Genomic DNA, 12102 nt, shown 5'->3' with positions numbered 1-12102 from the left:
TAATAATAAAAAACTGTGACAAAGTTCATTAGAAAAATTGTATTTTCACCTAATTTCTTCCTAGACCTTTCCACGCAGAAATCATGAATCAATACAAACCTGGAAAAAAGGAGCATTATAAAAGTCTTTTGACCTCAAAAGTCTCCTAAATGTCAGAGAGCTGCAGAGGTCTGATTGTAAAGAGTAGATCCCTGATAACAGCAGTAAAGTAACAGAGCCCAGCACACCTATGTTTTTTCCGTCTGATGATAATTTTTGAATCAGGCTGCAAACAAACAAGAATAAATCTGGCACTGATGTCATTTACAGTCACAACTTCTCTGTTTGCGCTCATCAGCGTGGAATTAAATTCTCCTCTTTATCTAGTTTCTCTGACGAACCTCGTCCAGCAGCAGCAGAACGCCTCACAGCAGAGTCTAGTTTCCATTTCAGACAATTTCCTGTTAATTCCTCCCTGTTTCTGTTTACGTGTCGTAAATGTGTCAGATTGTTGTCAATTATTCCTGGAGTTTTAGGAGTTTCCCACCAGGAGCGGGGAGGTGAGATCCAATCACAAGCGGTGACTGGAGACGCATGCGGCGACACATTTCAATGCCAAGCGTGAACTGACGTACTCAGAGCTGTCCACTTGTGACTGGATCCCCGAGACGCATGCTAACGCTGGTCCGAACCGGACCTCAGACAAGAGCCGCTCTACTCTGAAGCTGCTACTTCAGATTCTTCTGTAGAGACGTTGTCATAAGTTTGAGAAATACAGGCCCTGGCCTTACTAGGAAGACCAAAGCACGACCCACTAGACCATGTAACCACATGTTACCCAGCCTAAGCACGTTAATCCAGGACTAATCCGGTCTAACTACGTCTCCCCCAGACGTGGTCAGGACTGCGTCAGCCTGGTCAGAGCAGTGTCCTACCTGTGTGGTCTCATTGAAGCCCGGCAGCCATCCGATCTCCGATGGTCGTTCTTCGGCTCCGCTGCCGCAGCCCAGAGCCAGCAGCGCTCCTTTACTGACCAGCAGCATGTCCCCGACATGCAGGTCTATGTCCTCCTCCCTCTCCTTCTTGTAGTCGTACAGCGCTCGGTACTGAAAGCCCTCCGAGCTCATCCTGACTGCTTTGGTCAGCTGAGTATGGCTTCACAATGACTAACAAAAACAGCTCTGAATAAAAAAATATAAAAATAGGGTTTACTCTTGTCCTGAGGGGGATCTAATGTGGAGAATCCAGACTAAGTAAATACGGCGTTTCCAGCTCTCTGTGTGTCTCCCCTGTCTCCATGTCTGCTAATGTCCTGTCATCCCTCCAGGCCGAGCCACGGCTGCCCAATCAAAGCATCCTCGTCGTTCATGAACAGGAGTCTCAGCAGAGGTAGCGGCCGCATCTGGCGAGGCAACGGATCCACCTGGGAGACGAGAAGGAGGTCAAAGCTTGGTGAGAGGAGACAGCCGCATTAAGACGAACACACCTAATAACAGCAACGTGTGTGGAACGGCGGCAGCACTTGCGCCGGTGCAGCAACAGGTCCGTTGCGGCTATCACCGTACATGATTCACGACTGACGTGACTCACCGGGGACAAGTTATAGACAACCCAAAGCCAGTATACAAACGGATGTCACAGAGCATTTCGAAAGAGGAGGAGGAAACAACTCGAACTCAAAATATAAACAAAACTATTTCGAAGCGGAAGTTGTTAAATGTCGACTAAACACGTCTTAATTAAGCATGGTCTAAAAGTGGTCAAATCAGATCGGACACCAAATCAATGGGATTAAGAGTCTGACCAGACAACTGACATCATCTCTGAGTACTTGACAGTTTTCGGTGCCTGGTGCAGCCGATACATTTTGGTCGGTTCAACCCTCAGCCTTGAATAAACCTTAGAACCCAAACAGATAAACAGTGTTAACAGGAGCCAGATATGAACACACACTCTGAAAACATGGAGACGCTGATTTCCTGTCTCTTTATTTGGTTGCTATGTTGCTCTTACAAACAATGCTTTATACAGGGTTTTCCCCCCCAAGCAGTTGTTCAGAGAGGTGATGATCCACCCAGATCCTGATGAATCTTGTGATGAATTAAGTCTAAATTCTCTCTGATCACGGCCTGAACAAATCTTTATTTCTATTTTTTACGTTTCATTTCGTAAAGGAGTGCTCATTTTCCTGATGTTATCAATTAGCGGTGTTTGCCAACCTCTGCTATAAAGCCACTGCGGAAACTGAGTCTTATGAAACATATCCAAACACATATCACTGTTTAGGCCTTAGGCCGTTTTTATCTGAACATTTTTATTACTGTTTTTTGTACTTTAACAAATTACTGCACTGAGTAAATCCTAACTGAATAAAAAATATTGCCATACATTTCTTTAAAAAAAAAAAAAAAAATGCTGAAAGTCAACATATATATAATAGGTCTGCAACAAGAAATTTCATTAATCTGTTGATTATATTTCCAATTATAATTAATAATTTGTGAAAAAATGTCCATCGCAGTTTTCCAGAGTCCAAAGTTACGTCTCCAAATGTTTTTTCTAGAGCTGCAACTAACCATTATTTTCATTATCAATTAATCTGCTGCTTAGTTTCTTGATTAATCGTTTACTCATTTAGTCTGTTAATTGCTTTATTTGTCCGACCGACAGTGAAAAATCCAAAGATATTTCATTATTTGACAAAGAAAAGCAGTGAATCCTCACATTTGAGAAGCTTGAACATTTCAGTCTTCGGCATCTTTGCTTGTAAAGTTACTGAAACGATCAACCGTTAACGAGAAGTTTTCATTCAACCGATTAATCGATTAACCGGCTTTATTTGCAGCCCTAGAGAAATTAAAAAGCCCTGGAGACCCCAACCAGCAGTCCCAAACTCAAACATATTCAATGACATAAAAGAAGGAAAAGCAGCAAATCCTTACATGGTAGAAGCTGCAACTTGATAAATCTTGACATTTTTTACTAGATAAGTGACTTGGAGGGAAAAGTAATCAATCAAAACTGTTTGCAACTAATTTTTTTGACCGGATAAATATTCAACCAGTTCTGCAACTTGTTTTTGGACAAATCAAAACATTTCAAAAACATCGATTGGGACGTTTATCACCATTTTATGAACTGAACGACTAATTGAGAAAATTAATCAGAAGATTATCTGATGGTGAAATTACATGTTAGTTACAGACGTAAATTAAAAATAAATTAAATACCAATTAACAGAGAAAACCAGAAAATCTTTAACTATTAAAGAAAAAGAAAACTAATATAGTCGCAGTTAAAAATCATTTTCAGTATCGATTAGTCTATTGTTTTGTCGATCAATTGTTTGGTCCAAAAAATGTTAGAAAAAGAGGCGTGAAAAATGCCCATCGAAATTTGTCAAAGCACGAACCCAACACTATCTGGTTTAATGTTACCCGCAAATATCGATTATCAGTTGAGAAACAAACAAAAAAAATACAGAAAACGAAATGTCATTTTTTCTCAGGCGACATTACCTGACAGGCAGAGTTTATCAACGTTATTTAACAAATGGAAAGGAATTTCAAATAGATGAATGAGGCCGGAAGGATGAAAACAAAGTGGCTTACGAGCCACTATGTAAGAAGATTTGAGAGTATATGTATGTTACGGTTATAAACTATAGAAAACACAAAGTTTTAAAGGGGCTTGCGTTTTGTAAACAGAATAAAACAAGGAAAAACGGCTAGCGCTTAAATGTTGAGGTATTTTCCGGTTAAATAAACAAACCAAGCCGAGATTTACGTCTTTCATCCCCAGCTACACCCCCACAACTAAAAACCTCTAAACTAAAACTCCTCAACGATGTAAAATAACGCCACAAAAAGCACAGACGTGAGACGCGGACACAGTGAATCCCTCCAGGAAACGGGAGACGACAATGCATACCAGCGCTAGCTTAGCCTGCTAGCCTCGCATCAGTCGCCACAAGCGCTTACCTTTTTTTTTTATTTTCTCCCCCTCGAAAACCCTCCGGCAGAGCAAACGGCGGACGCCATCGTGGAGCGGCGGGCAGACGCGAGGTCCGGACGGTGTCCAAAGCTGAGATATTCCGTTGCGTTATCGATTAACTCCAAAATGAAGACACTCGTGGTTCGTCCGTCCGAATCTCAGATGCGAGAAGTGCGTCGAGTTCACAACGATTCGCGGCACTTCCGGTGCGGACTGTCAAAGTATAACTGCTTTTATTGTGTCAAAAAGCCTAACGTTTAAAATAAAGATCGAGTTTTAAGGTAAATCGTTAGACTATTAGATAAGCATACGGTTTGCATTCAACGTTTCCCCCACAGTCCACTTTAAGGACATATTTTCTTCGCTTATATGCGTTATATAACAATGTAGCGCGAGCAGAATTGACAAGTTCCGGCCTGCTTTGAAAATAAAAGACTTCTCGCGAACATGTGTTTCAAAATTACTGCGTGGTACGCAGCGCCAGCGACAAAATAATGTTAATGTGTGTGGGAAAAAATGAAGATATTTAAGTTTTTTTCCTTTTCACATCGCGAATTTGTAGCGTTAAGGGGACAAACAACGTGGATTTAAGAGATTACAAGCGACTACAGCTGGTTGAGGAGGCAGGGCACTGATGTCACATCCGGTAACCTAGATTTTTAATGCAGCGTGCAGCGCTGTCAAGACAAGGGACCCTGGCAACAAAGAGAGTGTGTGTGTGTGTGTGGGGGTGTGTGAGAGAGTGTGAGTGTAAGAGAGAGAGAGAGATGGGTGAGGGGTGTACTGTATTCATGCTGTCCTCATTCATCGAGGTCTTATACAAGCATCACAGTCTTTGAAAATGGCTCTGTGTGTGTGTGTGTGTGTGTGTGTGTGTGTGTGAGAGAGAATGAGAGATGGTGGACCAGTCTTTTTTTTTTTTTGTCTCAGTTAAAAGCAGGGTGACTCCTGTATCATGTGACTGCTGCGGCTTTTCCAGAACAAACTGCACATCACATGCACACTGTGCATCCATTCTGTCCATCACTACATATTAAACCTTTATTTACATCAGAGAGTGACAAGAAAAATCAAAGGGAAGATCAATCATAACCATTCTCACATTTATAAAACATACGGTACCGGCTGGAACCTCAATTCACCTTCAGTTCATCAATGAAGTCAATTCTTGTAAAATATTAATGAAGCTCTGTTTGAATGTTGTGTATTTACTAGATGTAATTACAAATATACTCTAATAAATACTAGATTTTGTAATATCTCATGTCTCACTGATGTGAGTGTGCAAACCCTTTCTGTACTTTGGATAAAGGTGGCTCAGAAAAGCAGGGCTTACTCTGAAAATAATGTCTTCCATAAAACACAGAAACTGTACCATGATTGATCGATTTCATAAAGCTGGTTTGGAGCTAATGTGAGCAAAAGTCAAGTCTGGCTTATCTCATGGCACAGCCAAGGCACGGTGAAGAAAGCGGACATGTTAGGACAAAAACTGTGATACTCACAGCCACAAAGCAACACATAGTAAACATGTAATATGGACAAGAACATCACTACGACAAACAAAGCTAAAGAGAAGAATGCTGTAGCGCAGACTCTGTCGGAAGTAGAGACGAACTCAAATCCGCCGTACTCCTGCGTTAGCTCCGTTTGTTGCTACACTCATGACGTTGTGGGTTCAAGTCGGAGGTAAATGGTGTGATCTTTCTTTCTGTCATATGTGCTGAAAATTAACGTATAGATGCAAATGTGTAAAGATGCAACACAGTTTTAACGACTCTGATGTATCACATAGGGCCCCAGCCAGGTATGTTATTCACTAGCAAGACATAAATTCTCCGTCAGTTGGATTTTTTTGTAATCCCACTTGTTTGTAGGGATATACAGTCTCCATATGCTGAAGCTTCTTAAAGTTCCAATTTTATAGTTTGGCATTTTTATAACCTTTTTATAGCATGGTGTTTATATGTTGTTCTTTGATGTTTTGATTTATTTTTCTGTGTGTGACCCCGTCTCAAAATACCTTCTTCATTCTATATATTGTTGTTGTATGGTTTATTTCTCTATATTTGAACACTCCCTGGTATCGTATGGGATCGTATTTTCGGAAGCACCTTGTAACTCTGGTTTTGAAAGGCTCTACAGAAATGAAGTTTACTTTATGAAAACAGATTTTCCTAGGATTAAGCCTGACTCTGAAATAAGCCTGGTTTAACTGGTTCTCTCTTCATCAAACACCCGTCTGGTTATGTGTCGCATAGCTTAACATTACATCCTGGTTTCAGAAACCTGGACAAGGCCTTACCGCGGTTTTGAGAAACCTGGATATTCTAACTGGAGCATTTCGATAGAAACCAGGATACTGTGGCATGTGAACACCTGATCCAGGTTTCTGATCGTTGTCTGCCATGTTCGCAGGTGCGTCCCCTCAAGATACAAAAAATATGATGGTAAATAATAATAATGATGACAGGGAGCTGAAGAACCAGGTTTCTCATGTTCCAGGCTAACGTCATGTCCTTAATATGCTTGTAAACTCGTAATTTATCATCTCATATTGAAATGTTCAAAGGGGACTGCATGCATAGAGTCCTGTTACCGTTGCCTTTGAGTTAGTAAAAACCTGAGTCTGTTGTCTGTGGACTGATCAGACTATTTCCAGCCAAAGTTCCTCTACATGCTGAAGATGCTTCCCAGTCTGTGAACCGACAGGCTGATCCTCCCCGACAGCTGCAGCTCGTCCTTCAGGAAGCGCCCCACCTGCTCAGAGTAGAGAACGTCGCAGAACACCCAGATCTCCGCCACATCCCTCTGGATGTTGGCGTTGCACGTCGGCAGCCTGGAGCTCCGGACGGACCGGCTCAGAGTCCGCCAAACCTGCAGGGAGGAGGGTTGATGCGAGGAAGACGAGGGAACAGGAAAATAGATGAAGGAAAAAAAGGGTGACAGAAACATAAAGGAGAGGAAGGAGGTGCAGAGATGGAGAGAATGGTGTGATTTATTAAATCGGCCCCATTTCACATTGATTGAAGAACAATTAAAGTCCAGTTCCACAAGAGACATCCAGCTAAACAACAACAAAATCCCACTTAGAAAATATATTAAAATACGTCACATGTACATATTGTAAGTAGCACTCAAACTTTGCACAAATGGGAAACAGTGCGGCTACTACTAATTATTTTCATTAGAGATTTTTTTTTTTTTTTTTTTTTCACGATTCATTTTTTGGTGTAAAATGTCAGAAAATTGTGAAAAATGCCACAGCTCAAGATGATACGTTCAAATGTTTGGTTTTACTCCAGTAAGAGTCCAGAACCAAAATACATTCAGTTTACTGTCACATGTGACAAAGAAAAGCATTAAATTCTCACATCTGAGACTCTGGGACCACTTTTACTTGAAAAACGACTAAATGGGTTCATGTCAAGTAATGGTCGACATAGTGAAAACATTTTTCTACATTTCTGTAACTTGATGCCGTGATACTTTGGTCTGGTCTGAAGGCGAGGAGGTACTGAGCGCAGTGGAAAAACAAACTGAAGGACGATGGGACAGATAAAGATCCACAGTCACACCGGACCCAAACATAAACACAAACACAAAGTGCGATCTCAGCGTTTACACTACGACTGTGCCCGATTAAAAGGTGACAAAAGTGTCACATAAAAGGAAAAGAAAAGCGTGTACCTGAATGTGTGTGTGTGCACAGAGACAAGCTATGTTAAGTGTGTTGCTGTGCATGGAGGTGTGAGGAGGGCAGTGTATGACAATGATAATATGAAAGCTGCGCTGTGCTACATAACAAAAGGAGAAACGGGAGCAACGCTGACAATGACGACAACAACCTCCTCAGTGAATGCTGCTGATCCAAGTCATTCCAGGATCCACCAGATGTCCACGTTGCGACTGTTTTTTTGTGTCACACATTTGAGATTTGATGTCTACAGGCTGAAGATTTTTGAAGTACATAATCGGTACCGCTACAGATTGATCCAGGCTGACAGCACTTTCAGACACGTTTCTTTTGGGCCATGCTAGCAGCGTGGCAGCGTCGGCCTGTTGGTCCGTCCACCACTGGTCAGGACTGAAATAGCTCAACAACTGTTTGATGGACTTTTTCTCCAGCGCCACCAAAACAATGACATTTATGGTTTAGAGTAAAAATTTGGATGGTTTGCCATGAATGGTGGTTCAGACGTTCATGCTCCCCTCAGGATGAACTGTAGTAACTCTGGTGATCATCTGACTTTTAATCTAGCGCCATCATCAGGCCAACATTTTAAATTTGTCCAATACTGTGGTTTATGACCAAATACCTGCGGAAGGACAACTCTCAGCCTCAGCTGGACTTTGTGCTTACTAATAATTTGTAACCTGCAACCAATGATTACTTTCATTATCAATTAATTTGTTGATTTTTTCTTCAATTCATCGATTAGTTCTTTCGTCCGTAAAACATCCAAAAACAGTGAAAAATTAACATCACTTTCCAGAACCCAAAGCGATGCCTTCAAACAGCTTTTCGTGTTTGACCAATAGTCCAGACCCACAGAAGCTCGAGCCATCAAAATGTTTGGCAGTTTTCCTTCAAACCTGATATAAACGATTAACAGACTCTCAAAACAGCCTGGTGCATATGACATATAATAACCCTCTCTGTCCCCACGTCGCTTTTCTCCCTCCACTGGCTGTCAAATACAAATAATACCAATAGTAGTAATTAGCTCAAAGCACCACTGCGTCGCACTACAGCCCCACTGAGCTGTTATAGACTCATAGTCCCGTGTCATGGATAATCTACTGACCTGTTCGATGTCCCGGGCCGCCCCACAGTTGCGCTCACTGATCGCCCATTTGGCCCTCTGGCGGAGGTGGAGCCTGTGGACCGACACCATGTGATGAAACTGTTTGGACAGCGACTGGGAGCTCTGCAGCAGGACCCCTCTCTGTGTAAAGACGCTCCAGGAGCGTTTGATCGGGGAGTTTGAGAGGGTGAAGCCTTCTTTGTCTTTCTGTAGCAGCTTTCCAGGCGACAGTCTGGTGACCCCTCTCTCTGGTTCGTGATAGAGTGATGCTGGGAGGAGATGGTTTGGGGTTTCTGGGACGCAGAAGGCATCTTTGCTCTTCTGTGTTTTTTCAGGTGGAATTCTTGTCGTTTCTGCATGTGGACAATCATGACGTTCTTCAGCAACGAGGCCGTCAACTTTAGGTTTTTGTAGTTCGTTTCCTGGGGGGGATTTTGTCACTGTTGTGTGAGTGTGTGACCTGCTGTCAGAGATGAGTAAATCACCCACGTGGGTGATAACAGGAGCTGGTTTGGCAGGTCTGATGGGCAGCCGGCGGTCTGTTGTGGCGGTGGGGAACCACGGCACGAAGACCGGGGGAATCCGATAGGGGAAAGGCTCCAGAAGTTTCTCTGTCCTCTCTAACAGAGAGCTGAGCCCCTCTGCTGATCCAGACTGATAGTGGAGAACCACATCCTCCATGCAGACGGACAGAGATCAGAAGACTGACTGACCCACCCTCCTCCTCCTCCTCCTCATCTTCGTGATATCAGCTCAGTCTGACATGCAGGGGTTGTTGGGAACTAGACAGCCTGTGGAAGAGGAACACAGATTCCTTTTACAGTTACAACCAACGACTGTAAATAAAGATGGCCAACGCGTCTTCGCTTCCTCCCACGGTACCAAAATGAAACTAAAATATCCCGGATACGGGCGCTGCCATCTTGAGCTGATGCTTTGGCTTTACTTTTGGGGAGCTGTCATGTCGTCCATTTTTTACAGTCACTGTTCACAACACATTTACTTCGGTCTATCCCTGGTTTCTGCCTCTCATGTATTACCGTTACAGTTCATTGACTTAGCAAAGCATTTGGAACCCGTTGCACCAGCTTATTTGCAGAGTCACCGGAAAAAAAACAAATGTCCTTGCTTTTTGCAAAACACAAACAAAATATTAAAATAATAGAGATTAACGTAAACAGGGTCAATCTGATTCATGTAGTATAAAATAAGTAAAAATAATTTTCATCTTCGTATTATCTTAGTTTTACCTGCTGACCTGAATGTGCATATAACAAATAGGACTAATCTGAGTTTCCAAACAGCTGCTATAGCATGAAGCAACCTTTATATGTGGAGGTTAAAACTGAACATGCAGGTCCTATAAACAAACTGCTGCCACCTGGAGCCAAAACTGAGTATGTGAATTTAGACTGTGTGTTTTTTGTGGCTGTCGTCTGATGTAACTGACCCCAACCCGTGCACAGTGGTGCTGCGTCAGTGTGTAAATAATCAGGTAACCGACCTCAATGAAAGCGTTAAGGATACAACAAACAATGTGGAGAGAGAGATACAGAAATAAACTCCAGTAACCTCATATCAGACAAAAGATGGCGTGAGAATATAGGGCATAAATATAAGAAAATAATATTAACGGTAGGTAACGGCTCATTTGACTGTTACAGCTGAATAAAAGCTAAACTTGTTTTATTCCACGGAACATTAGCAGCCTCCGGGTAAACTCCCTGACCGGCAGCTAATGTTTTTAGCGCAATGCTAGTTAGCTGACGAGCTAAGCCCAGCTAGCTGACTGACTGGGCTGAACGCCGACAGACGAGCCCCCATTCTCTGCCAGCAGTTAAACATGAAGCCGACCGACAGTGCACTGTGTCTACACGGTTATTATAGCCAAAAAATACCGACCTCTTAATCATCCGACGCTGGGCCATCGAGCACTTCGCCTGCTCGGAAGCTAACATGGAAACGGTATGATGTGCGCGTTCCGGAAACTCTCGCGATATTTGAGGTGAAGTCGTCCTTCCTCCTCCTCCTCCTCCTCCTCCTCCTTCTTCTTCTTCTTCTTCGTTGAGGTTTTAGGGTAGGTGGCATCCCCAGTGCTGCCTTACTGCCTCCCTCATTTTTTAACTCCCCTTCCTTGGAGGCTGGACACAGCTGTGGGAGGACCGACTATTATTGGCGGGGACATAAATTCCTTCATTTTTCTTTAATGTCACAAGTCGACTTGCTCGAAGTCTTCGACACTTCAGTTAGTCCCCGTCAGATTGTGCGTTTTATGAGAGAAGGGGGCCGTTTTCCTCCCCGGCGGTGCGTTCAAGGACTTAATCAGTTGATTTGATTTGCTTCATATAACGACATGCACATGACAACATTTGCCACAAACGCCGAGAGTTGTGACACAGTGTTTCTGCTCTGTGGTACTAGTACTTTCACTTATGTAAAGTATCTGAGTACTTCTTCCAGCACCAATAACAACACAACAGTCTTTGACTTACAAATAAGAATAAGAATTAATTGATCAGTCGCAAATTCATTTTGCTTTCTCATCTTAAAAAACTGAGTCTCTTCTCTAAATTACGAGGAATGGAAATCTCACTAACCTGCTACTGGAGGAGCTGTGTGGACACTACTTCTGGGGAAATGTGTGGTGTCTTTTCACAAGACTGCTGTAGGCGTCAAGCAAAAAAAGTAATCGTGTACCAGTTCAGCTCTTTACTTTGCTCCATTTATGTCTTAAACTAGACTTTAAGGTTAACTGGACGGAAGGGAAATGAAAACCGTATCCATGAGGATGTTTTTCTTCCAAATTGTAACCATACCGTCTCTCAGCCAGGTTGGCTTGAATTTCTAAATCAACTAAACATGGAACTTGCCCAAACCTTTGCACACAACTGTAAATAAGTGTCATAAAAAAAACACCCATAAACCTTTTCCCCCTCCGAACACTGTCTCAGGAAATACAAAAACGCTGCTGGTACAATTATCAGTAAGAGACTGTCTCGTTTATCTTGGTCTGAGAACATCATCACAAATTCTGGACAGCTTCCCAAATTTTGCTCTCAGGCTTGAATGTATTATTTCACAATCCAGATTCTCACTTTGTAGTCAGTCCGACCCCGACGACCAGGGTTTCTGCAGGTTCACCGAGGTAAATCTAAGACTTTTAAAGACCTCTCTCAGACCACACAGGGTGCAATTTAAAGTTTCACTATCTAGTAAAAGTTTGAAACATCCAGTAGGGACATTTTAGACAAAAATGATTTTGTTCAGTTCTTCCCAGCAGCATATAACAATATTCCTGATGATACATCAACACCTGAGCTCC

General features: G+C 42.6%; 2 protein-coding genes across 2 annotated transcripts in view; both read right to left on the bottom strand.

Moving 5' to 3' along the window:
• Positions 1 to 4609, bottom strand: part of LOC120805057 (phosphatidylinositol 3-kinase regulatory subunit alpha-like) — a 31130-nt gene extending 26521 nt beyond the window's left edge. Inside the window, exons 1-2 of the mRNA XM_040154897.1 lie at positions 3960 to 4609; positions 915 to 1402 (exon numbers count right to left, since the gene is read on the bottom strand). Coding sequence (XP_040010831.1) covers positions 915 to 1106 — 192 coding nt within the window. The 5' untranslated portion in view covers positions 1107 to 1402; positions 3960 to 4609. The remainder of the gene's footprint in view (positions 1 to 914; positions 1403 to 3959) is intronic.
• Positions 4610 to 4991: 382 nt separating this feature from the next.
• Positions 4992 to 10791, bottom strand: zgc:101664 (uncharacterized protein LOC450064 homolog). The gene is made up of 3 exons (XM_040156457.1): positions 10683 to 10791; positions 8781 to 9571; positions 4992 to 6849 (listed from the first exon to the last, which is right to left on the bottom strand). Exons 2-3 carry the CDS (start codon positions 9459 to 9461, stop codon positions 6646 to 6648), a joined length of 885 nt encoding a protein of 294 aa, XP_040012391.1. The 5' UTR covers positions 9462 to 9571; positions 10683 to 10791; the 3' UTR covers positions 4992 to 6645.
• Between the last annotated feature and the right edge of the window lie 1311 nt (positions 10792 to 12102).

This window comes from Xiphias gladius, chromosome 19 (genome assembly GCF_016859285.1).
Source record: "Xiphias gladius isolate SHS-SW01 ecotype Sanya breed wild chromosome 19, ASM1685928v1, whole genome shotgun sequence".
Taxonomy (NCBI): Eukaryota; Metazoa; Chordata; class Actinopteri; order Istiophoriformes; family Xiphiidae; genus Xiphias; species Xiphias gladius.
This window is presented reverse-complemented; position numbering and strand designations above follow the sequence as displayed.